The 27,875-nt window shown below is 40.1% G+C and overlaps 1 protein-coding gene across 8 annotated transcripts in view; it reads left to right on the top strand.

Moving 5' to 3' along the window:
- Nucleotides 1–27,875, top strand: part of fbrsl1 (fibrosin-like 1) — a 330,931-nt gene that overhangs the window by 117,662 nt on the left and 185,394 nt on the right. For all 8 annotated transcript variants that reach the window (XM_077560536.1, XM_077560539.1, XM_077560537.1 and 5 more), the window contains exon 3: nt 21,897–21,998. In XM_077560536.1, the coding sequence (XP_077416662.1) occupies nt 21,897–21,998 (102 nt within the window). The remainder of the gene's footprint in view (nt 1–21,896; nt 21,999–27,875) is intronic.

Below are 27,875 nucleotides of genomic sequence, written 5' to 3'. Positions count from 1 at the left end.
GTGTGAGCATTCAGGGAGGGTACATGGGCCTGGCAGATAGATAACACACATACAAGAACACCACCTATCACACTTTGACAAATTCAAGGTAATGGTTATATAGTACTCTAATGCTGTTTTGAAGTGAATGTTTTCAACCACTGCTTTATAATATCTGCCCGTTGAAGTCGGCTCGTGGTTCCTTATAAATGTACTTTGCATGCCTTGACCTGCCACAGGACACAAGAAAATCACTTTCTTCTTCCACCATGTCAAGGAATTTCCGTACGCCTCTCGTGCACCACATCTAAAAGGAATGAGAGGAGCCGCTTCGACTGGTGGCTCCAGACGCTAAGCTTGTTTGCACAGGTCTGTGATAATACTAAAACTTAGTTTAGCCCACTCCTGCGCAGATTTAGGCCACGCCTCACACCAGATGTATTGAACACTACAGAAATAGACCGCTATATCTCAAACCTGTGCCAGCAATTTGGTCAGTTAGTGCAATTTGCAGTAGATTTTTAACATTCAATGTAAATGGTTCTGATTGCTTAAGCTGCAGAAAAGTGGATTTTTTTTTTAAAGTTAAATTCAAATGAAGGTACAAACTTTATGACCTTCTGCCGCTTCTCACAAAACATGGCATTTTTCATGTGCTAGATCTTCACAAAGACAGATATTTCTCTTTGCTCTACTGATCTTGAACACACAAATAAGATTCAACAGGCCTCACAGTAGAATGAAGTTCACACATTTCGCTTTGCAGATGAGAGAACTACACAAGAAAATTCTAGCTAACTTTGACGGCAAGTCTATCATGTCTTTGCAAATGCTACTAGCAAACTTGTATGGATATGGACTGTATGGTTTGTGTGGGGATAAGTGTCTAACATCATAGATCTGTGATTTTGGAAATAATTAAAAAATCTTTATCTTAACTTTTCATTGATGCATTTATTCAACTTCTTTGCATTATTCCATTAGAATGCTAGCATAATTGCAAACTTTTGAAGAAAACCAGGCGGGGGGGGTCTTGTGCAGCACAAACAACAAGAGTGCAGTTCCCTTGATTCAACCTTTTTTTGGATTACCATGAGCTGAATGACTGAAAATCTACACAGACATAAAGAAAAACAATGCAACTTTTAGCAAGCATATTGGTATTTCTATTAATTAATATGTCAGCAAGTTATAACTGACTTGAGCATACAGTATATGCTATGAGGTTAACAATTTACTGTGACTAATATGAAGTCAATTATAGAGCAGCGGTGAGGATTTGGAGGTGTCTGATCGAGGCTTGGCTTGATTGTTGACACAGCACAGCCCAAGTAAATGTCAAGCAGAATCAGACTTCCTCGTCTGCTGCTCCCGAGCTCGCTCCACTGGTTCATTTCTCCATTGCTTTGTTATTGATTTCGGGCCAAATGTGGTTTCTGTAGATAGAGCCTCGCATGGCAGGTGTGGAGAGCTGTGATTTGAATAAAAGACAACCCCCAGTTCAAACAGCAAGAGAAAAGCCCTGGAGCAGATCAATCATAATCCTGCATCCAAAACACAAATGACCAAACATATCGGACTACAAAGATATTTACGTGCCTGCTGCGATATTATAATGTCAGCAGAATAGACTCAATTTTGAAAGGCATTTACATTATGCTCCAGAATCATCTTTGTTCTACACTTCTCACATCCTTTAGCTATTATGGGCAAAGCTCAACGACAGGAAATGTGTTCTCATATAATATATGTTGGTAAACTGAAACCAACTTAATTTTTCTATAGAGTGCATTATTTTACTAGCCGCATAGCTAGGAGGGAGGAATATTATCTCACCACTTTATTTGTAATGCTACCCATTTCCCATAAAGCCAATTGAATCAAGACCATGCTTTAAGTGTGCAGTGCAGAGCTCAAATGAAATAACAGGTGGAAAAACTTAACAACTATGTGGCCTTCTTGTGGGTGTAGGTAACAATTGCTGCGCTGGTTGTTGTGTTGTCTCACGGTCAGAGCTTCCCGCTCAATCCTTCAGGGCTATCTCCAGCTTCAGCGCCTGGCTCAGGCTTTGATGGCTTGCTGTTGAGATTCAGCAGACAGGCACTTCCTCGAGGGGGCTGACATCATTAGAGCAGAGAGCAGCTCCCAGCTCCTCATCAGTGTCAGTAGGGGAGAAGAGATAGGAAAGAGTAGAGGAAGTAAGAGTGAACGGTGTTTTTAAAGAAGCCAAGGTCAAGATCGTGCCACAATTACCTTGGCAGAGCTTTGGAGGCCATATAGCTCCTGACTTTTTATCCTGCCAAGGTCGCCCTTTAAGGCAATTAACTTTACAGTATCCTGTCATTCCCAATATGAAGCCTGCACAGATATTTTAGGGGAATATACATCTGTTTGTTACAATAACGTACATAGAAAAAGCAAAAAGTCAATCAAACACATCAGCACACATTTGAAATGGATAGTGTCACGCGAGGTGTGGACTGTGGAGTTAGCACCCAAGATATGGAAGTTGGGAAACAGGAGTTCTTTATATACAAAAATACAAAGTAACAACATTGAGAGCAGGGCTGACAGAAAAACCTAGATCGTGAGAGCAGGACTGGATGCAAACACATGGAAGACAGCTTGCATGGAACAGATGGGATAGGAAACCTCAACGTACTGAGAGAAAACCTAAGGAACCCCGACGTACTGACAAAAAAGTCATTCAATAACTCTTGGTAGGGCACAATGACGGAATAAAGGCGTATAAAGGGAGTCCTCGAGTTACGTCGTACGCGGCCTACGTCATTTCGACTTTACGGCGCCAGTGCCTCGTCCGTGGCGCCTTCTTTCTTATTAATTTCCCACAGTAATCCCGCCATTTAAAGTTGTTTAAAGTTGTGTTGTTAACTCCAGCAACAGACGTCCATCAGCAGGTCGGCTCGCCATCAGGCACGTCACATTTCCGTGTTCAAGCTTGAATTAGCTCCACTCTGCTGTCCGTCAGCAATGAATGTCCTTGTGGAAACACAAAATTATAGTTCCGGCTCTTCCGGTTCATGCAAATATGTTTTTTAAAGTTACTGTACAAAGTGTTTTGATGTAAATATCGACTTGAGTCGAAATTTGGGTTCCATCGCCAGCGTAGGAACGGAACTCCGCCGTAACTTGAGGATTCCCTGTACATAACAATTCAATGACCCAATGGCCCAACACAAAACACATTCATAACATAGCAATTAGCATAGCAGTGAGTTTAGTTGGCTTATCAAAATCTATGTACCACATTAGCCACCATCCCATCCAGACCAGTCGTAAAAAAACTTTTAAAAAACTGTCTTGCTTTCTCCTGACCTTCGCGTTGTATTATGACATACATATTTGCCATCTGTATGAGATACAGCAGACTTTCAGGTGCAGCTCCTATGTAATCTCAACCATGCAAATTGTTACCTCGCTGCAAGAAACTCAATTTGCATGGATTATCCATCGAAGGAGGGGTTTGTGCTGTTTGAATTTGAATTGGGGCTAAAATGTAGTTGGTTCAAATGTAAATACATATATATATATATTTTCTCAGATAGTGAGAGATTTATGGAAAGGACACTAAATGTGATAGAGGCTACAATGTGAAATTGTTTGGAACACTTTATTTGTCTTTATGTTTCAGTTTTTTCACACATTTACAGCTTTTACTCTATAATTTACATATACATTTTATTGTTACAGTCAGTTACTGACATTAAGCAGCACCCAAAAAGTGCATCATGGTCCAGTATACAGTATACTCTCATCACCGCACATAACTAGACCAAGGCGACGCGTTGAGTTTTATTGGGCAATGGTTGTGGCAATGTGTCACCATGCATTCATACTGAGTGTTCACTGCTTCAAGGAAATAAAGAAAAACAGACCAGTGAGACAGCTTGTGGTGAATGAGTGTCATCTTCATTTTCTTCAGTCCCTTCATGTTGGACCTCATGTGGGCAGCAACATTTTAAGGTACTGAAAGTGGGTTGTTATTGTAAAAGATTGTCCAAAGCCATTAACTGGACCCCATGCATTTCTCAAAATGTTTAGTTTCTGGGGAGGAGGTAGATTACATAAAACCTCAGGGAAACTGAAAGATAAAAGCAAATAAATAAAAAAGAAATAGTTAAAATGCTTTGCTAATTATATAGCTTTTCATTTTCTTAATAAGAGATCAACATAAATTATTTTAGAATTCTTTCTGCTTCTTGAGTGTGATCTTATTAAATGTATTATACATCCTAACACAATGAATTTTCTCACAACTACCTTTGTTTAAACTTTGTGAATAAATCCATCCCAAAAAGAGTTAAACAGATCGTGAGGCTCAAATTGTAACGCATGTCTATGTTTTCAGGCATCACCTCGATGCAAATGCAGTCATGTCATTTAACAGGTAGCAAATCTGCGCTGTCTAGGCAGGAAGCTGCCATGTCAACGGCAGATTGCATCGGCTTTTCATCTTATTTTTTATTTTATTTTTTGACTATACCTGATTTCCATATAAACCTTAAGGTTCCTCTTCTTCCTCTCACTCCTCTTCTCCAACCTGTCACCTCTGATCGGAGGAGGAGTGATGAAAGTAACAGTCGAGAGGCAGCACATGATACCTTCATGACAGGGAGGAGAGACCTCCAGCAAAAGGTTTTCCTCTCCTCCCTAGAAATTTGCTGCCAGATAATTCCACTCTTAATCACTACCAAATCTCAGCTAAACTAGAGAACTTAAAAAATAAATAAATACATTTAGATATTGATATATTTTAATTCTACACTTAATTCCCTTTAAAATTATATACAATACATTGACGTACCTCAAAAATTGACAAAGTTACAACAATTTTAATGTTGCCAGGTTGAAATCCCTAGCTTTGAGAAAAGTTATGGTCATTGCATCTTTCAAATGTCCATAGCAACCAGTATGTATAAAATATATTGACCGCAACCTTTCAGTAACTGGAAAGTGAATTCCAATAGCAGTTAAGGACATTATCCTAGATTTTCACTTTGCGCTGGAGGGTCACATTATGGTGTATCTCGACTTTTATTAGTTGTGATGTCTATTTGTATAAATCATATGTGAAGATACGCTGCTAGCTAAAGTTGGCTAATAATACCTTGGAGAAAGATGGTCTTGTATTAATAATTGCTTATTTTCACACACTTTTATGACAATTTCAACGTTTGTGCTTCTGGGAAATAAAAATATAGACCTGGCTATTTTTGGAGAAAATCTCCAAATAGACATTTTTGTCCAAACAATCTATTTTTGTCACTAACTCAAAACAAATGTCGCTGACATGTGGACCCTTTTGTCGGAGTGGGTCACATATGATATTCCGTGTTTTAGGAATCTTTTTAAAATCAAGACAAATATGTGTTATTGTAAGGTACTGGTAATGTAATTATTTTTGGGCGTTTTTCAAATTATACATAAATGTATATTGAAGTATTCCATTAAATAAATGGAACATGCACACACACACACATTTGCACACATTTCTCTTTCTTCTTCCACATTCCTTCTTTCCTCCATCACATCACTTCTTCCAAAATCCATTGGCAGTACGTGCTGTGCAGGCATACGATAAGTTCTGAGACGTTTTCCAAGGGCAGGACGGGTGCTCAGACATCAGAAGGAAGGCGCGTCAAGCCGAAGCTGATTCATTACACGTGTTGCATCTGCCTCCTGTTAAAAAGCCCAAAGCGCTCTGGCTGTCTTAGCCGGTCTCCCTCTGTCACTTTCTGACTGCTTACCACCTTCTGAGTCTGAGCCCAGACCATCATCATTCCTTAAAATAGATTAAAAATTAAAAAATAAAAATACTCCATCTGTCTTCTCTCCCTGACATCCATAATGCCTTCACAAAGTCTTAAATATTAGCACATGCATGCAACGTTACATTGGGTTAGGGTTTTTCTTTTTGTTTAAGTTTGTTTAGCAACAGTATTAGTGGTATCGAGAGCGTACTTTTTTTGGTATCAGGGCTGGGCAAAATTCTGAATTCGATTCATCCCTTCAGATCCGCATTTTTCTGCTGGGCAAAATTTCTTTTTTCTTTTTTTGTGTGCTGATTTTGACTCTTTTCCCACATAAGAACATGTTTTTGTTTTTTTTTTGGGGGGGGGGGGTATCTCATGTTTTTAGTTGTTATAGTGGACCCTAGGGTAATAGCTTATATGCAACATTTTTAACATAAACAGCATGTAAATCAACAATTGTGATTGGTTAGTTAAGATCCAATCATGAACCAGAAGTGTTGACATCATCCAAATTATGCGTTTTATGGGTTTAGACACACAAATAAGTCATGTCCACTAGGACCATCTATGGGTCTGAAGGGGTTTTAAATTGACTATCAAACAGTCCCTAGTAATATTAATTTGATCATCTGGAAAACATGTAATTAAAATGTGTACATGTGTGGTTAATGTGACCGTAGGTTTCAGAGGTAAATATCCTGTGGAAATGAATATTGTAGTGGAGGATCATGGGAAATATCCTTTTAGAACAGTGATCGTTTGTATTTGTGTGCTGTTAGAGTAGCATCCAATATTACATCTAAGACGAGTACAGTTTGAAAAATATGTCTCCTAAAATTTTTTAATAATAATAGAGGGAATATAATAGAACCACAGCAAATCACCCAATTACCCAATTGTACGTATGTTTTTTTTCTGCCTTGAGTTGCCCTTTGGTGAACAATAAAGCACTACTAATGTAGACAATTTTCCTAATATGTACTCTTAAAGAGCCATTTCCTGTGCAGACTGAAGAGCACAGTATAAAGTTAGACTGATTAAAGTTTCAGACAGTTCTTCATCTGGCCCTTGCTCATTTCCTTTTCGCCACAATCTCATCTTCAGTGTTAAATGGTGTTTGGGTGAATGATTGCAAGCTTCTAGATGTGTGTATGTGCGAGGTTGTGTTCGTGGACTTGTTAGAAGTACCTTTTTTGCCACGTGTGTGTCATTCTCAGCCGATAATTATTGCAGATTACATATGAGGATATTAAAAATATCTAAGAATGTGTGAAGTTGACAAAGTTCTCAGGTGAAAGTGCAGTAGCAGGTATGAGTGTGAATGTTTCACTCCCAAAAATCACTTTTTTTTCTCCTGGCTGTTAATAAGGCCATCTTCAAGTGTTAAAATCATTAATGGTGTGAGAGATTGAATGCCGCGTGGTGAAATGCTTAACGGACTTCACGAGTGTAGTGCTATTCTTTCATAATGGTATTGAAAGTGCTCAACAGTTGCAGCTGAGTGACTGGCCTGAACATCAAGAGCAATTTGCTGCTCAATGTCCTGATGTCTCTACACTTTTAGTGTTGTCTGTAGTATTTGATATATTAACTGCAATTGTTTCTGTGATCCAAACAATGAAAACATCATCAAAATTTGTTCGTAATGCTTCTTAATTTCTTTGAACACGGTTCACTATGTGTATGCGGGGTGAGGTGAGAAGTGGCAAACCAAGTTTCAACGGGATCAGATTCAGAAGTTGCATTTGACTGAAGTTTGCATTTTACTCAGAAAACCAAATTTACCATGTTCTGATGCAAATTTCAAATATGGTCATGTTCCAATTATTATAATCACATTTTCCTATCATATACTTTATGTATCTATAAAAATAAAAATAAAAAAAATTAACTATTTAGAGCCTTTTGGGTAGATTTTTCGTAGCTGAGAACTTGACTGCTTATGTGCAGTGTGTTTTAGGAAAAATTCACAACAATCATTGCACATTTTATGATCTGTACCACAGACAATTCTTATGAGCTTATACGGGATTTGTCGCTGTCCTTATCTGTCTTTTTGAGTGTCATGGAGTTGAGTTATAAATGATTAACACATCAGAAAGCGGTTGTTCAATGTGTGGTTTGTGCACTTTGACCTTTCATAAAGAGACATTTTATAGGTTTTATCTGTAATTTAATTACAAATTATGAATGTCGTATAAACATTGCCGGATCCATAATTATCAGGACTGAATGAACCAGAACAGCATCTAACGTTAAATGAGTTTTTACATGGAAACCGTCTTTTATGTTCCAGGGACTCAAAGCATTCAAAGCACAATCACCTCATCAAACTGGGGGTGTAATATCTTGCTGGTGGCTCTTCTATCGGTCTGCAGGAGAACTTGGAATTAAGCCCTCAACCTTTGGGTTGACGCAATCACACCAACTGAACCAAGCCATACCAGAAGCCTGACCAGACCCACTTTTTTTTCTTTCAAGAAAGTGGGTGTGGCTTGCCAGGCTATGTCCAATTTTCTTGGAAATGTAAATTCCAATTAAAATGCTGTTGCCCATTATGTTTCAATGTGTTTCCAGTGTCATGTAAAACCAACGGAAACTTTTTTTTTTTTTTTAACTTATTCATTCCCAACCATTTTCACTGAAGCAATCCCCTTTGCTCCCGGCTGTTTTACTGGATTTTGACTGATTTTGCAACACTCACAGAATATTGTGTTCTATTGCTATAAAGATATGGAACCTACTAAAAGAAAGATTAGAGCCTCTTCTTTCATCAGGGAAAAAAGTATATTTGTATCTGTTTCCATTTTGCAGCAATTAGCATGAGAATATAGCGAAGTTTCTTGATTATTCACATTCCTGGTGAAAGCACTGTCAAAAAAGAGCTTGTTGCAACATGGCCCTGGCTGATCTCTTATACTCTGCTGTCACTTGCTGGCCGTTTTTCATAATAACTACCATTAATTTAAGCCTCCTCTTCATGTCAGAAGCTGCATCAAAGCCTTATGTATGCTTTTGCATAAAATAAAATAAAAAAACACAAAAAAAACATATGAATACATTCTTGGGACTTGAAGGACAAAGCATTAAAAAACATATTTACACATTTTTGGATTTGAATGAGTTAAAGACGTTGCCCTCGTTATATTCACCAAAACACAATATTGAGTCAAACAGTATCCACATTTTGAGCATACCCGTTTCTGATTATGCAACATTTGTTTACAAATATTGAACAACACACAATGATTGTATTGTAATAAAAAAAAAGCAATGCGTAATCTAAAGCTTTATTTGAAACAACAATACTTAGTATTTTGACTTCATTGTCGTGCAGTCAGGTGCATTATGTGGCTAGCATAACTGCCTTACAGGAAATGGTTTTGGGTTTAAATCTTGGCTCTGACTACTCTGTGGGGAGTTTTAATGTTCTCCCCATTCTTGCTTGGGGTCTCTCCGAATACTAAGTTTTCCTCCCACATTCAAAAAACATACATGTGAGGTTAATTTTTGTGCAGGTGTTGAATTCATACTTAGTAACACCATTTCCTTACCACCTTCCTTGTCTTGCTTTACAAGAGACATATGGTGGGGGTTGATAGAGTGACCTGGGGTCCGCAGGGAATGCTCCTTTGCCGCAGTCCGTCTGTTCTAAATGGCATCCCGTGGGACTTAAGGCTCTCATGGGGTCGTTGCTGGCTGGGAATAAGGCGGTGGAGGTGGATTCATTTTACAGGTTGACTGCTTTGTTACAATAATGGTCACCAGTCACCCTGTTAAGCCTTTCAATGTGCATTACTGTATACGACTGGCCTATTCACCACCTCTTCTGTTGTGTACTCACTTTAATGTTGTTGCTTGATAGCAATGTCAACTTATGACTGTTTCTCATGTCTCATATTTGTGAATCATCTTACAAATGCATTGTAGCTCTGGGTGCATAAGGGAAGAGAGTTATAGGAGGATTTTAGACGTATAATATGTGTACCATTTTTTATGTGGACATTTATTATAAGGCAAGCCCCATGAATAATGCATGGTTAAAAGGGCATAATGGATGCAGTGGGACTCGTCAAAATAAAAGCAAAAATCCATTTGCTCTCCCTGTAGTAAATCCACTAGCTTGTCCTTGGGCTAATTTCCAACTTGGGACTTGCGGGGGGAGCAAGTGCACGCCTTGATAGCGATTTCAAGCGATGGAGGTGTTAGTGGTGCTGTAAAGTGAAAAGGGGAGGGAGGTGGAAAGTGAAATGAGACATGGATGAGGAACAAAGCCAGGGATACCGCCTTCTCTTGATGCCACCCCTCCTTCATCTCACTCGGTTTCTGACTATCTGCTTCCCACTCTCCCGTCTGTCTCTCGCCATAACTCCTTCCCCCTGCCTCTGAGCAGCTGCCACTTCTGAGCCTGAAGAAAATGAAGGCAGATGAATCAATTTGGCCTGTGGCCCTAAAGTGCACTTGTCTGCACCCCGGCCGAGTCGGCAGGGGGGGGGGGATAATGAGCCAATAGATTGAGCCCAGCATTGAGGTGCCTCAGCCAGCCACACCGCCGGGAGACCCTTCGCACACACAAATCGGATGCCTCCCTGAGTAGCGGTAGCAGGCTGTCACTGGGTTAATGGGGGTGAGGGTCCTTTGCGCAGGACACTTTTCAGAACAAATTAGAGGAAGTATCCGTATCGCTTCGCCCCCTATCCTTACTTGCCTCTTGAATGTACAGTGGCAGTACGTTCAAGGCCCAAACACCTGACTAAAAGCATGCTAGAGTTGATCTTGTAGGTGGGGGGGGGGGGGGGGGTCCAAGATTTAAGGGTAATAAAGACTGACACAGACACAAGGGTGAAGCACAACCTCCCTTATAACTGCTGACAGCTGATGGCTGACTAGGGAGAGACGATCGAGAGTAAGAGGAGATGGAACTAGTGGGAAAAGCGAGGTTGCGGTAACAGAGTCTTTCATCCCAGGAGAGGCAGATAGTGGAAGACTGTGTAGTCTTCCAGTGTCCCCTCAAACCTCCTGCAAGGTGAATGAGGGAGTATAAGGAAAGGGATAGGACAACAAAGCATCCCCCAGCAGCCTTGAGCCGACTTCTAAGGCTTCAGAGTGATTTGCACTGCCAAGACACGGTGAAAAGGAACAGAACGTTTGCCAAGACTAACGTGAACTGACGTGGGCCTCCAGTGTCTCTGTCATTGCCTTGACAAGACCTTTCTAATCAGAGGGGAATTGTGACTTCACCCAGGGTTAAAGTATAAATGAGCAGACAAAGTCAGCACCACTCAACTTGGGGGGTGGTGGAGGGATTAAGATGCTGGAGGGCCCTTTGAAGATAATTAAAGAGCACAGAGCAGCGGCCTCTAGAGAAAGACTGGAGGCATGTTCAATACCGAGACTAATGGTACTAATTTCTTGTACATTATTCATGTAAAACACAGGTTCTCACTTAGCTAGGTGGGCTTTTTTGTCCATAAACTACACTCCAAATAAATAATTATCTTACCATCAACACAACCTCAAATGCAAATCAACCATAAAAAGCCCATTACTATCTTATTAAAATTAGTCCGTTTTTCTTCTACTACATTTTATACATTTTACAAAGTACAAACCCACAATTCCAGTGAAGTTGGGACATTGTGAGGAAAAAAAAAGTTCAATGATTTGTAAATTTTCTCAATACTATATTCAATTAATTAATTAAAATATACAAAAAAAAAGATATTTAATGTTCAAATTGCTAAGCATTTTTTCAAATCCATCCATCCATTTCCTAAACCGTTTATTCCTCGCAAGGGTCGTGGGGGTGCTGGAGCCTATCCCAGCTGGCCTCAGGCAGTAGGCGGGTCCACCCTGAACTGGTTGCCAGCCAACCCAGACATTTTTGCAAATATTCACTCATTTTGAATTTGAAAAAAAGCTAGGATAAGTTTATGTTTACTACATTGTTACATCACCTTTCTGTTGCTCAACTGCCGGGATCTACGTTGTCCTACTATACACTTAACGTGCCACGAATATTCAGCGGGAAACAGGTCTGGACTGTTGGCAGTCCATTATGGTAATAGCACTCTTTTACTATGTGTCATGTTTTGTAGGGGTTGGGTTTTTGTTTATTATGGGTGTGTTCCTGGTTTCTTCCCATGTCTCGTTATGTCTAACCACGTCCACCTGTGTATGTCTGCCCTTCCCTGTGTGTGACCAATCAGTGCCCTCAGCCACTTGTGTTCCCCCAGGTGCGTCTCATTAGTGTTGGTGTACTTAGTTCTGTTGTCTTTGTCCTGTCAGTGTGGGCGCATTTCCTATGTTACATTTGGAGGTGCGTGCAGCTAGTCTTTGTATCAGCCAAGTCGCCTTCGTCTTAACCAAGTCTTTTTCTTTTCTTTTTTTTCCTGAGAGAGCTCAGTATTGTTCATTCGGTAATCTTACCAATTCGACATGTCCTCATCATTGCTCTCTCTATATTTTTATTTTATTTTTTAAAATTATTTTTGTATGTGCGTGCACAGTCAAGTCGTCCTCATCACAGTCAAGTCGACCTCGTTCTGCTAGTCTACTCTCGTCCCGTCCAGTCATGGCGACCAGTCTACTCTCGTCCAGTCATGGCGACCAGTCTACTCTCGTCCTGTCCAGGCCACATACCTAGACAGATGCTGGCTTTTAATCCGGATGGTCCTTTTCCTCTTTGGTGGCAAGGGGGACAGCGTCCATGATTCCCAAAAACAATATCAGTTGTGGACTCATCATACCACAGCACGTTTCTTCTTTATGTCACTCCATCTCAGATGAGCTCTTAAACAGGGAAGCATACAGCGTTGTACAGCTGTACAGTTGTAAAGCGTACAGCTTTGTGTTGTTGATATATAACTGTGCTCTGTATGGTAGAGTTTTAACTTGCAATTGTAGATGTAGAGAAAAACCATTAACTGGCAATGGTTTCAGAACCAAAGTCTTTGGTTGCTCCTTCTATACACAATAATGACACTCTCCTCTTCTGAACAGGTTTTTTTTTTTTTAACCAGTCTCAGCTTTTTGGCAAACTTTTTTTTTTTTGTTATTGTGAGAATATTTGAAAAATAAATAAATAACTACAAAGAAATTTACAGTTTTTGCAAATTGTCAAACAAGAATAAACATGCCATTATAGTAGCAGAGATAAGCAAGGCTGCACCTAACAATGAATGCAATCACAGATGCAATGCTAAATATCAGAGGATAACTAATCTTTAGGCAACAAGCAAGCAAAAAAAAAAAAAAGAAGCCTAATAGTGTCATTCACACTAGTAATATATGCATACAACTTTGGATAAGCCCTTGAGACTGTAGGAAAAGGTACACAAACAATCATGTATGCACTGATAATTTTTTTGACAAGTATGACAAACAGTAGTGTTCTAAGAACAAAATAGATCATTGGGCTTTTATGCATTATCGCAAGTCTGAAGTAAAGGCATGGTGACTTTAACAATGTCACTTTTGCAACAAATCCCCTGCCCCCTTTCAACTCACAATTGTGCCCTTTTAAATGGTAAATGCACTGCATTTATATAGCGCTTTAACTACACCATATGGTGCCCTAAGCGCTTTACAATTAAGCCTCACATTCACCCATTCACACAAACACACTCATACACCAGTGGTCGACTGCTGCCATGCAAGGCGCTGCCAGGTCCACTGGGACACTTTAGTGTCTTGCTCAAGGGCACTTCGACATGGTCACCAGGGGTGAAGATCGAACCCACAACCTTATGGATTGGAGACGACCACTCAACCACTGAGCCACACCACTCCTATACATGAAACATTACAATAAGGCACATACCAACATGTCACAATATCTCATTTCGGACATTATAGGGCATATTAAACACCTTTTGAGACAGAGAATTTGTCCTAGACTTAATTGCAGGCAATCAGAAGTGCCCATCCTTTGTCAGAGTTGTGAATTCCTGCAAAGATCAATTGCCCTCCTGTGTTCCATTAACAATGGTTCAGGGAATTGTCCATGCAAGCCGCATGATTAACTTTGATAGCTAATTAGATGCTTTGCTCTGATCAATAGTCAGGTTGGTTGCTGACTGGATGCTGTTACTACTGGCCATAGTACAGATGGAAACTGATAGTGGATCAACAAAATAATCCACTGTTGTATGTAATGCTATTGTGATACACACTTTACCTTGACACTCACTCTGGGCTCTATTTTCCTTACTAGCGCATATCCAGTGCTGTAAATGCGTGAATCTACATGGAGGCAGGTTAGACCGGTGTTTGTAAGATGGTATATTTAGAAAAGTGTGGTTTGTGCTGTTGTGGGCATGAACATAGCCAACTTCCTTTGCCGCCAATCAAAGTGGCTCCTCTTATTATCCTTAAAAGTAGCGCAATGACAGTCTCACAGATGTGGTGTGGCAACAAAGTGGGTATCTTCATTAAATATAGAATGAGCTGGTGACTTCAATGTCTTCAGACTTTGTGTATCTATCCCCACCACCTATCGTCCGTGTGCCAGCCAGTGAGATGCTTTCAAAATTGTAATGATCACAATGTGTTCAATTTTGAACAGAATTCTACAATGACCTCATTTACATGCAGTCAATATTTCGGTTAAGGTCCGAATTTCGATTTCTGAAACATTCGAGATAACCCGTGTACAGGCATGGCGGACAGAGTTTCTCCCGTATACATGTTCATTGTGCTTGATTGTAATACTCCGTTTGTAAGCGTGATGCATGGACGTCATTTCGCAAATACGGCGTCATTTCCACTTTTTGCTTTCTACACTCAACAGAAAAGATTAGATTTATGTCACTCACCGCGGTGAATAAAGCATTGGTTTCCTCCTTGCTCCAAAAGTGTGGTTCTTTGCAGTGTCGTCATGTTTGTTAACCTCTGATTGAGAAATTTCCAGTAGTTTGGGCGCCAGAAGCACAGACTTATATACATGTATACATGTGTGTATTGTGGCATTAAATTAAATAAAATGAAAATGCTGCGGAGAAAACGATGTATTCAAGCAAGGCTCGTTTAGTGAGTGGTACGGTGCTGAGCATAAAAGTTGTCCCTGTACTACAAAGACCAAGATTACTTTTGAATAGAAATAAGTGAAGAAGACGAAGAAGAAGAATAGAGCATGCACACAATGCAAACCAATGCCCCGTACAAATGAGGTATTCCGAATACCGCTTATGAACAAAAAAAATTGTTATGAATGGTAACCCAGGCATCTTACTCTGGTTTTTAGAAACCAGAATAAGAGCATATTCTGGATTTTGTACATTTGCATGGCCTTTCAAAACCCAAATTTTACCAATACAGTGTTCAGATTTTAAAAGGGTTGTTGCCTGCATGTAAATGTAGTCAATGATTCCGAGGCTTTAAATACCAGCTGTTGTCATAAGTATAAATATGTTGACATCCACGCACATTTGCGGCAGAATCTGCTTCTGCCCTGATCAAATCCATCAAAATTGTGTTAGACTAGCTGCCTACCTACTGACTTAGACGTGGTCCAAGAAGGCAGCTAATTAAGATGACTTTCTGCCACCAAAGTGTCAGATGTGCAAGTCAAAGGAAACACCTTCGCTATGCCAGACTGCCCAGCTTGGTGTGTCAAATTCCTGAACAGCCGCAGCCTGCACAAAAATCCGGATACACCAGCATCTCCCCATGCGCCATCTATATAAATAGAGCTTTCAGTCTCTGCCTCGTTGCTCACCAAACTAGATAGCTATTTTATTTGCTGGTTGTCTGACAAAGAAAAATCAAAACTACCACCATCCATTGTAAGTTTAGAGTAGTGATGAGCCTGACAGCAAGTCGAGAGAGAGCAAGGATGAGAGGCAGAATTCCAATTTGATTAGACCTACATGCCAGGATTCTCTTTCACCATTTTCAAACTTCAGTCCTGGTAAACTGGGGTATCGAAAATGTACTTGCCTGCCCCCTTAAAAATACATTAGCCGTGTATTCCACCACAGGACGTTCGGGTATGGGGAGGGGGACGGGACTAACACAGGAACCGTCCTCTCAATCGTCCCTCTTGTGGCCGTGTCTCCACTGCGGAGTACGGCCCTTTCGCGACCTCACGTGTTTTGATCGACACGTAATCGCTGTGCGACGGTTTCTCCCGTGACGCCACATGAACGCAATCGTGCGATGGTTTCTCCCGCAACGTCACCCAAGCGCGTCGGAAAACTCGGAACAAGAAAAAAAAAAGTTACTGGCAAGTATCACAAGTTAAATGAGTGTCTTCAAATCTGCCGAATAAATATCCAATATCCAATTCAACTGTTTGTATACTCACTGTTGCGTTTGGATTCCCCCAAATGGCGAGGAGTGCTGCAGGAGGGTGATTCCACAAACGAGACCTGCGTTGTCTCCGAGAGTTGTTCTAAAACACAGAAAACATGGACAAACATGAGAAACGTGCCATATCTTCAGCACAAAGAAGTAAACAAGCCAGTCTTTGTCCCACAAATTAAATGAGCTGCTGGCCTTCGAGCTAGGCTGCATGCTAGCCACTTAATAGGCCAACGTTAGCCTCTTTAGCAACAATGCTGAGCTGAAAACAACATGAAATAAAAGGTAGAATGCTGTTATTACCTGTAGACAAAAGCTCGCCGGGACTTGAATCTCTGCTTTCCTCCACAATTTCATTCATGGATGTCTGGCCAGATTGTGGAGTTGATTCTTTTGTTGCCGCGGGGTTAGTTGTGTTGCACGGTCCGTGTCCGAGGATGGCAACTAGTTGGCTGTACCACTTATCCGGCTGTTGTGATCTTTGAGCTTTCGATAGTTTTGTTTCAGTTTCTTTATCTTTTCACGGCATTGCTTTGCCGTGTGGTGTATTCCAAATGAATCGAGGTGGGCTGATATTTGCTGGTATATTTTCTCATTCCGCCGACTCAAACCCCCTCTGTAGTTCCTCCATATCGTAGTAGGCAAGCAAGGCCTACACCTCCTCGTCTGTCCACTTATCGTGTATTTTTATTTTTTTTAAAGAAAAATGTGTTCCTTTCACTGCTGACTAACACGCGCCTCTTCAGCTAGGATTTAAAAACTCACTTTTTTGGTGAGTTTGGATGGCGTCACATCCTGCCCTAGGTTTAGCCAATCAGCGCCGGAGTCCGGATCGGGACTTGTTTATCAGTCACACAGAGTACGTATCCTCGAGTAGGACCTCCGCTCCGATCCTTAAGTTCCCGTAAATGTGGCCCGGTCGAGAAGGCTACAGCAGTGGAGACACACACATACAGGACTGGCCCCGTAAATTTACCCCGAAGTTCCTGCGGTGGAAACACGGCTATTGTGTGATGGCACAGCCGATGTGGCTTGACTCAGTGAAGATATAGAGGTGAGGCGACGTTAAAATGACAGCTAAAATTGCTTTTTTGTTTGTTTGATTTATTTCAAACATGTTTAAAATTAAATAAAAAACTGTTACTATAAGTAATTACACATGTAAGGGAAAACAATACAAACCAAACAGCAACTCAAGAGAAATTTGCATAATACACAGAAAATTCGCAGAGTGCATTTTACACTAAAAATACTCTTATTTGGTCCAAGTCTAAATTTCCACTGTAAATTTTACTCTGTTTAGACTGGGACCAAATTTGTTGTTTTCAGAGTAAAATATACCGTATTTACTGTGTACCTAAACAGTCATTAGCAATGAATTACGCGCATGCACGTTTGAAAAGGAGTAGAAAGACGTGTAAACGTATCCATTCGTAATGCTTTAATTCCCTTTATATGATCAATACCTCAATTATTATTTGTCAATCTTATATATTATTTCTATAACATACAATATGTGATGAAACAGTCCACAAAACGCCACACACTTTCCAATTCACTAATACGTATTTATGCATAGTATACTATCAAATTACATTCTATACTTTCAACTAGTGGTGTCAGTCAATTAAAATTTTAATTAATCGCATGGCAATAATAATTAACTCACGATTAATCGCAAATTGATTGCACATTTTATATATGTTCTAAATGTACAATAAAAGAAAATGGACAATAAAATATTTTTTACAGTTTTTCATACTATTGTTAACATAAAAGTGGAAAAATGTTATTCTAATGCAAATATAGTTGTACCTTTTAGTTCATTGACACCGTAATTTCATGGTAATTATTAAAGTTATTTGAAGTTAAAATTAAAAAGATGTATTGTAATGTAAATATAATAGAATATAACATCTAAATATCAGGTGGCTTGGAGTCACTTGGAGTCACTCCAAGTGACAAGATGGGCAAACACTCGGCTCTCAAAGGGATTTGAGAGTGCGTATACAGACCTCTTTGATAAGTGTAGCAACCTAGCTCGGTGCTAACCGCTAACTAGCACTTCCGAGTGTGTTCTTTCAAAGCAGAGAAGCAGTGATGGTGCTACACAGTCCAAATGGCTCCTCCACTCCAACTTTTTGCTCTTTAAACATTGTGTATTTTAGCTGCAGTGCATTTCTAGAGGGTGATTTATACATGGATGTGTCTGCTGCATCACACCTGGAATTCTCCCAGTACACGCTCTCCAAATAAAAGGGGCGAGCGTTAAGAGTGTAAAAATTAGTGGCATTAGAGGAACTTTAAATTAACTCGATATTAACACTGTCATTTTGACACCCCTACTTTCAACACAAGGCGTCGGTGTGTCGCGGGTGTTACACACTCTGGTCCTGGCAGGTAGTGTTCTGCCTCTTACACCGCCAATGCTATGTTAGAAGCTGGAACACCCCACATCCCTTACATACAGGACAACGAGCCGGGAAAATTCTGGCTTCGATAGCCAGTATGAAAGAGGCTGGTTTTACCTAAGCATGTTCCTTTTCTCTGGCATTCTCACTTCAAAGCCATCATGTCATTCCTGACCTCAGAGCACTGTTCACGCCCTATGGCCAATCGTCATACTTGCCCTGCAGCAGCAGTGTAATTAAAAGGAAATCACATCTACTTGGCATGTGAGCTAGTGGGCACAAGGGTAGACAAACACTCTCTTTCAGCTGCCTTCCCCCACCTGCCAGGTGGTTGCGTTCAGGACCTGTCAGATTAGCTGATGACCCTTTTAATTCTAGCCCAGCCGGGGGCCATAATTGATATTTACTGGGAAAGGTTAATTGTAGCAGTGATCTGCTTAAATTACAGTGGAGATCAGGAGACCAAGGCCAGCCGGAGAGCATGTCACCGGGGGAGGTGCTACATGTAAATAGCTAGTTGAATGGAATACACCCCACAGCCATCACCACTTTAACTCCAAGGTGGGGAGGTAGCACGGGACACCGTGATTGGCTGGTACCACAGTGGCCCAGACACTTCTGTGCTTAGCTTGCCAACCTTCCATCTGCTTACGAATTTGGATGCACGCCATCTATGGGTCTGAATGGTCTGTAATAAAACAAGCCATCCATAATAGCAATTTGGTTTGCATCATGTGGGTGGATAAACTCTGCTATTTCCATTTGTCCATTAAACCTAGAAAGTGAAATTGTATACCAACAGTTTTTTGTTTTTTTGCTGTGGTCTCAGCAAAGACAGATTGTGTCACTGAAATAACTTGAAACTGATGACTCTAGACTATACCAACAGTGCATAGTGACAAGTTACAGAGTTTCAGGGAGAATGCCCTTCGTAGAGATAGGTCAGATTTTTTGCAGTTGTAGATATTTTTAGATGTACAAATGAAACATACAATAACATTTACATGATCAGAATTTTGGGGGCTGATCAGCGAGTTAACCCCCCACCCCCCAAAAAAACAAAAAACATCACAGATCCGATCACAATATGGAGCAGTATGTCTTTATAAACTACTTATTTATTTACTGTATATATATATATTTTTTAATGTGTTTTTATTTAAAGCGGAACAGTGTACTCTGTATTAATGAACATCTAGATTATAGCCACTAGTTTCCAGATGTAATCCCTTGGCAGGTTGTAACATTTTAGGTATACTTGCGTACTGTTCACTGAGCATCAACAGAAGTATTCTCAAATATTGTAATGTCAGTGACATCATTAATTCACCGATCAATCAAAGACTTTAGAGTCGTGCAAAAATGTGCATAAAATGCAAAATATCAGGTAATCCGATCCAGCTGATTAGCCATCTGTGTGACATATTGTAATATTGTAAAAGGGTCATGTGACTTCTGTATGTCATATATGGTAAAGTTAGAATACAGCCCAGGTAAACAACTTTTAGTTGCAGATACACTATCCCGTGCATATGTACATAATCTAACACCAGGTATTAGCAAAGTGAAACAGTGCATGAGAATCTGGTAAGAAAAAAAAGAAGAAGAAAAAATGAACTGCCCAGTGTCAGAGAAGTTATGGGAAAATTTGGCTCAAGCTGCTTCTGATGATGAAGTACTTAAAAAAAATAATAAGAGGCATAAAATGGAGTTGGTCACCAAACACCTTTCCAGCTCCATATGTCAAAAATACAGAAATAAACAACAAAAGGGGCCAATGTGGATTGAGGAAAACGAAAGACTTACACCATGGAGTAAAGTGGGAATTGATCTTTTTACTCTGTATGGCAAGGACTATGTTCTACTAATGGACTATTATTCTCATTACGCATAAAGTGCAATATTGAAGGACACAACCGCCAGTACAGTGATGACCCACATCAAGTCATCCTTCACACGTCACGGGATTCCATAGTATGAACAGACAATGGACCTCAATTTCACTGCCAATCTTTCAGAGTTTGTCATATGGGTTTAAACATGTCACGTCTAGTCCACTGTACCACCAGTCCAACAGGTTAGTAGAAAATGGTGTCAAAATAGTAAAACAAATGATTTAAATAAATAAATAAAAAAAGCTGTGGAGTCAAACTCAGATCCGTATCTGGCTCTGTTAAATTACAGGGACGCTCCACTGAAACATGGGAAGTCACCCGCAGAACTGTTGTTCAGCAGAAAACTGCAGACCTGAGTAACGAAGGTTTGCTACATGCGAGAAAGAAACACAAGGGAGTTCAAATACAGCAGTATGATAAAAGATTTAGAGCACTGAGATAGCTCGAGATAGTGTTAGAATACACTACGGGAAAGGTTGGAATGTTGAGGTGCAAGTAGTGAAAAGTGTAGCATCTCATATGATGCCAAGACTGTAAGAAAGGGTTACATACAGGAGAAATAGGAGACACTTACTGTATGTACCTCAGACATAACCAGTGAAACCACAGGAGAGTGAAGACATTCCACTAGAAAATACAGTTTCTGCTCAAACTGTGCTAGAAACAGCGGCACCATCTGTACAAACTACAGAACAGAGGGAATTAAGGAGGTCTAACAGAAATATAAAAGTCCCACAGAGGTTAAACAAATGTAGTGTCCACAAATTTGAACATGTACTTGCTGAGAAATTGACATACTTTCTAGGATGCATATGTTCCAGTTGACACACGTGCAATTTTTCTTGTGTTATCAGATTTTTTGGGTTTGTTGTTAAAAAAAAAATCTTGTTGAGGGAGATGTGACATATCGCAATATTTTACAAGGGTCATGTGACTTCTGTATGTTGTTGACAACTGGGGTCAGCGCGCATGCGCATCGGGACTCGACGGGTTGCTGCTGGACGTGGTGGCCCGCTGTAATTTCTGTAAGCGGCTGAAATAAAAGCTGATTGTTAAACGCAGCACAGTGCAACCTTTCGTCATTGCATCAGAAATAATACAATCTGTGTAAAGTCTTGCATACAAAGACTTCTTTATATTCTGGGGCTGCTTTGCTCTATCCATCACATTGTGTCTTGAATCTGTGCAGAGTATATTACAATCTTAAAACTAAGACATTCTGATGGGAAATGTGCTGCCCAGTGTCTAAAATCTTGGTCTAAGATACCGACAGTGGGTCCTCCAACAGGATACTAAAATAACTACAGTGCACAGCGGAACATGCAAACTCCCCACAGAAAGGCACTTTCACAAAGAAAAATATTCCACCATTCCAACAAGCTTGTGTAATTTTAATGATAGCCCATAAATAGTAATTTGAAGCCATTATTGTTAGTCCACATTATAATGCATTGCTGCCTACTGTACACAGAGAGCTTCACCGTGTTGGGAAAATACAATTTAATCAAATTGTGGTTTTCTCTTGTGTCGTCCAGATCAAACCATTACTGCTTTGTCCAGTCAAATTTTGTAAGGATGAGACGGTGCCAGACTTCAGCCTACCTCAGAGGAGCAACACCAAGGAGCAGCTGAATGAGGTGAGACATTGCCAAAGCTTTTCCATTGTTTTACTAATTTTCCTCTGACAGAGGGTAAGAGCCACTTTACAGGAAAAGGCCTAAAGAGGCAAACAAAGCAAGGAAACGCTAAAATCAGACGGCAGATATTCTAAATAGTCCATCACTTTTTCAACTCTTAGCTCATAAAAATATATATTTGAAAAAGCCTTATTTGACTGGATGTACACAGTAAATTATTAATAAGTTATCAATAATTAGCATAATTTGAACCATGATACAGCTTAATGTTTTGCAGATATGACCTAACAGTGTTTAGCCAAGTGTGGCCTGACCCTGGCATGGAATGAGTTAAAAGAAACTGTTCCAATTATCACTGTGGCAGAATTCATATGCCAGCTCATTTAGAGGATGAGTAGGTGGCAAAGGAAAATTGAGGCCATGCATTGGTTCAACGTCAGGCTTGAAATAATGCAATTTAGATACTGGGAAAGTAATGAGAATTTATGCTAAATCGGAAGCAGCATTTTAAATGAATGTAGAAATATGCATCCCAACAAACGCCTGTCAAGCAGCACCTCAATTCCCCCAAACTAAACTCAATCAGAGTGTTCATTTATCTGTCAAAAGCAGGAAGCCAGAAAGCAAATGCAGGCTTCCTTTTCCAGCACTGCTGAATTGTTGGAAGCAAAAAGGTTTAATGAACTTGTTAAATGCGCTGTTTTAAGCTATTCAATTTTCTAATTGAAAATCCAGCTCAATTAAAAATCGCTAATCTGTCACTTCCTCGTACACATTGTTTCTACGTCTTGCAGCGTGTGTTTCTCTCATACACTCTCATTTCTCTCTCTCTCGTCTCGTTTGGTACAAAAGGATGTCTCTTAATGAAAAAGTCAAAAGGAAGAGCAGGGCTTGTCAGATAAAAACACGACGTCAGTTGACAGCTCTGACAGGAATCTATGACACGTTGTGAAAAGGAGGGGCCACGAATGAGTGACGGTGGAAGCAATCGCGGTGGGGGCGGTGAGAGATGGAAAGACTGGAAATTGCACGCTGCAGTTGTTGACAGTGTTAGATGTGGAATATCTCTCTAATACTCTGCCAAAGAAATGGCGCACAGACGCCGGCGGTTGTCACCATGCCATCCGCATCTCCATGTCCAACCATCTGGCTGTCTTGCTATTTCTCATGTCTGAGCTGGAGTTTGTATTCCATTTAACCCAGGCCCATGAATTACAAACCTTGTCATTGCATTCCTTACATTTTTTTTTTCTTCAGCTGCTTAAAATCACTGGTACTAAACCAAGAACACCACAAATTTGCATAACACGTGCTCAAGCAGATCAAAGTCTCGACAGCTTTAAGAGCTTCTAGCTAATGATGTCGACCACAACTGAAATGGATTTCTCTTGTCACGTCGCCAAAAGAAACACAGACAAATGTGACGTGGATGTTGTCGCCTGTCTGCCTTTAAAAACAGTCATGCATCAATTTGGGAGCAGATGCTAAAAAATGGCCGGGATGCTGTTTGTTCATTGCCATGCTTGGCTCTTTATCTGTTTATTTTGACTAGGTAATTGTGCTTGCGGTGCAGCACTAAGCCGCACATGGATTAGGCAAATATGGGAGGGGAGGGTCTGAGGGTTGTTCTGCTGTTGGTGTCTCAAATAAACTCCTGTTTACAAATAAACCAACCAACCTGACTTGATAAACTTCCACAGATGACATCGAGCCTTGCATCACTTTCCTTGTCATTTTGTCTTGTACTGATAGGGTTGAGGACTCAAATCTCAGAGAAGCAAGGCGGTAAGGCTGGTCTGACCCCAAAAAATTAATTTAACGCAACATTAAAAAAGTAATTCATCTTCATTCAACAAGGTCCAAAAACAAGATTCAAAGTAACAAACAAATATTTAAGACATCAACACGTCGTGGCACAGACATGATGTAGACAATGAATCCACGAAGACTGAAAGAAAGCACGGAACTTAATACAAACAAAATGACGAGACAACCAGAGACACCTGGACAATATTAGGGATGTTCCAATCCGCCTTTTTCACTTCCGATATGATACCTTGGGTTCAGTATCTGCCAATCTTATGAATTGTTTATTAACATAACAGAGCAACAATGGAACAGTTGTAAATTAACCCTAACTTTGTTAGACAAAATATAAAAACAATCAGGAACAAAACCTCTTTATAATGGATTTGTCAGTGCAAATAGGATCGTTTTTGGATCACATATTGTCACATATACCCGATCAAATTCCAGAGCCGATACCTGATACAAGTATGGCTGAGGGAGCTAATTGCACAGCTGGACATGATAAAACTTGACGAGACAGACACAAGGAAAACATGACAACAGCAAATTTTACGGAAATCCCTGAACGCTAACTTGTTACGCCCTTTACACATCATGATTAATCTGAATATTTTAAACAAATATTCAGAGTGGCCGCCGCTACCGAGGGCTTTAGTTTTCACTCCACTCCCTCCCTGCAGGGCTTGGGAGGCGGAGAGCATGGCAGGCGGCAGCCGCGGTGTGCCCTTCATAACCAGGGAAGACATCTTGTCTTGTCTGTGAGCCTGTATTTGTGCATAACTGAAGCAAATTACCGCAACATATATATGAAATGTCAATGTGTTCGGCAATTCACATTAATTCTCATCTACGCTAATTACTTTACACTTTGGATATTGTGTAGCTAGTGATTTGTGGCCCAGGTTAAACACAATGAACATCATTCTCCCTAGACTAAATTTGAGTTATGTAATTCAGACCACTTCTTTTTAAATCAGTTGAATTGTCTGACAGCTTAAGGTAGCTTAATAATGCAGAACACAAAACATTTTTAAGATGAAGGTTTTTCACCAACTAAAACGTTGAGAACATTCTCTTATTTTCTGAGCTAGAGAAAGTCCTTAAAATCCTTCTTGAGGATTACTACCTAACAAGTGAATCATCTAAACACTTTTAAGGTCTTTGATAAGAACATTAATCAACATTTAATATAGTTTACCTTCTCAACTGTTTCCTATGTCTTCATTTTTGTTTGAACACTTCCAAAACTTCGAGTAGTATAACTGCTCAAGATATATATATTTTTTATTTAATGCCTAAGGTTTTTAATACTAGGAATATTAAATTTAAGCTTGAATTTATTTATTAAAATTGTTGCAATGAAAACATTTCTGGACAATAAAATACAGTTTGTTGCTACGAACAGTGTAAATTTAAAAAAGGAAACCAATTGGTTTTCCGTTTCCGAAATGTATTAAGTAAAAATATAGTTTGTCCAAATCCACAACTATTCTATCGAATTTTCAATTTCCAACCTCTCGTGTCCTGTCTGCGTTTCGGTCCAAATTGTGTACTTCAGGTGACAACCTCCCCATTATACTGTCAAAAATTTTTTGTCTTATAAAATCCTTGCTTAATGTCTGTGTTATTAACCTGCAAAATATTGCTCATCAAAATGACCATTTTGCTCCTCATATAGTCATTGATTAGCAAAATTGGTCCTGAAGGAGAAAAAAAAAGAATTCCAGCCTTGCTCCTCAATGATAGAAACAATGATATAGGATGGGAAAATGTTAACAACACCCCCTCTTCTCTCCACTATTAAATTTTTTATGCATTGTGTTTTTTTTTGTGTGTGTGTGTGTGTGTGGGGGGGGGGGGGGGGTAGGTGATGGAGGAGGGGGCATGGAAATGTGGAGAGGATTAGGGGGCGGATTTAGCAACATTTTTCTTCTCCCGAGCTGTGAGTTAACCCTTCCATGCCGCTAGCATCCGCCCTGTCTCGCTTTCTATCAACGAACACCGATGCACACACACACACACACACACACACACACACACGCACACACACACACACTTCACCCTCCCCCAAATACTCGCTCTCTGGGGCGAGTTCTTAAATCCTTTTGAAGTCCTAAGCACTGCAGAAATCCATTGAGAGCCATGTATAATGGCTTTTAAGAGAGAGTGTTTAGCTATATGCCGACCCTATGGCTTATGAACCGCTGGCGTTTTAATGGATCCCCCTGCTGCCACCCCTCTTTTTCTCCCTTCACCAGTACTAAATCCAATGGATTGTCCCTCATTATCATTTAAATAAGCCTCTCTTTCTACCCAGAATGCGCCATGTTGAATGAACTCTACATAGTTCAGCTAATTCCAAATGGCCTTGGCCTCCTATCACCGAAGGCTTATGTCCTAAGCACACATGCGCAACACACAACCCTTGTACATGCAGGCGTATTTATACAGATGTACACAGCCTGTTTAAACTTGCTGTATGAACACAGATCTCATTTTCACCAGAAAATACTTTTGTCTTTGTGCACATAATTGAGCTCATGTCTAGCTCTTCATCCCATCCTCTCCTCCCCCTTCCCGGTCTGACAGTGAAGGGATCAGAGAGTTTGAGATGGACATGGAATAGCCTTTTTGATTCCCGCAGAGCCAGCTTTCCGGTTCACGGCGGGACTTCTGCCTAATCATCACCACGGGGGCTGTCCTACAAATCAGGGGGGCACACAGGCGTTGATGAGCGCTGAAGCCTAAGAACAGGTGTGGAAGAATGGATGAGGGGCACCAGGAAAGAAACAGTTGTGGTGAAGGGATGGGGGAGGTTGTTTGGATTGAAGGTAGACCCATGGATGAAATTGCTCTAGCAGAAAAGTTCCCTCCAGAGGCCAGGGGGAGAAATTGCCTACCTAAACAGAAGAATAAAGCAGTGAAAAGTGAAAGTAGAGGGAGGGATTTTGAGATTGGTGCTCCTGCTGGGTGAAGACAGACTATGCCAGAGAACAGGAGAAAATCCGGGCTTTTCTGTGTCCATCCTATTCTTGTTTGGCATTTACTGGGCTGCATAGGAAATCACAGGGGGGACTAAATGTCTCCTTGCAATATTTAGCTCTAGATATAGATATTTAGATTTCCTACTTTGTTCCCCTTCCAGCAGGATCTTTGTGGGGACTCCAATGAATTCTCAAAAGAATTCCCTTTGGAACCTGAATCTTTTTTATTATTATTTTGTTATGTGTAGGTATGCCTTCTCAAATAACTTGCATTGTCATTGTTAGTGGCATTGTAATGCTAGGAGAAGATGCACCATGGTGCTCCTAACTGCTTGCATAGGGCTGTAAGTAACGATTATTTAAAAAAAATCATTAATCTGTTGATTATGTTGTCGATTAAACAAGGAATCAGATTAAAATCACAATTAAATTTCCATCCCTTTATTCAAACACAGGTCATCATTTTAAATTGACAGTGTGGGAATTGCACACAAACATACATTAATTATGATTCAGGCATTGATTTGTCCCTTAACTTGTCGCAAATTAGGCAGCAATGTTGATCGTTTTCCAAAGTACAAGCATTTGTTTTTGTTTTTTATTCAATCAGTCTGTTTTTCTGGAGGACTATGGATTATTATTTGTTTACTGTTGAGAAGCTGACATTCTGAGCATTTGGACAACTTAAATAAAAAAATATCAAAACGATTAATTGATTACTAAAAATTAGGGATGTCCAATACCACTTTTATTCAGACTGATATTAGCACAAGTACTCAATTTTTGAGTAGTCACCAGTACCAATACCACTGGTACTTTTGATACAATGATAAATTTCCCAAAAAACAATGACAGATCATTTTAAAGAAAGACCTATCTATCCCAAATATTGCATGAATTGAATGGCAATTCTATATTCGTCTAATTCCTAATTTGTAGTACCTGATTGTTAAACGGCCACAAGCGGCGGGTACCAATGCCTTGATATAAGGGTGGGTATCGGCCCAATACCGATTTCTGGTATCAGTACTCGTCCATCCATATAAAAATAATTATTGATTAGTTTGATAACTGACTCTAACTG

This window comes from Vanacampus margaritifer, chromosome 3 (genome assembly GCF_051991255.1).
Source record: "Vanacampus margaritifer isolate UIUO_Vmar chromosome 3, RoL_Vmar_1.0, whole genome shotgun sequence".
NCBI classification, from domain to species: domain Eukaryota; kingdom Metazoa; phylum Chordata; class Actinopteri; order Syngnathiformes; family Syngnathidae; genus Vanacampus; species Vanacampus margaritifer.
Note: the sequence above shows the minus strand (reverse complement) of the source record. Positions and strands in the feature narration are given on the sequence as shown.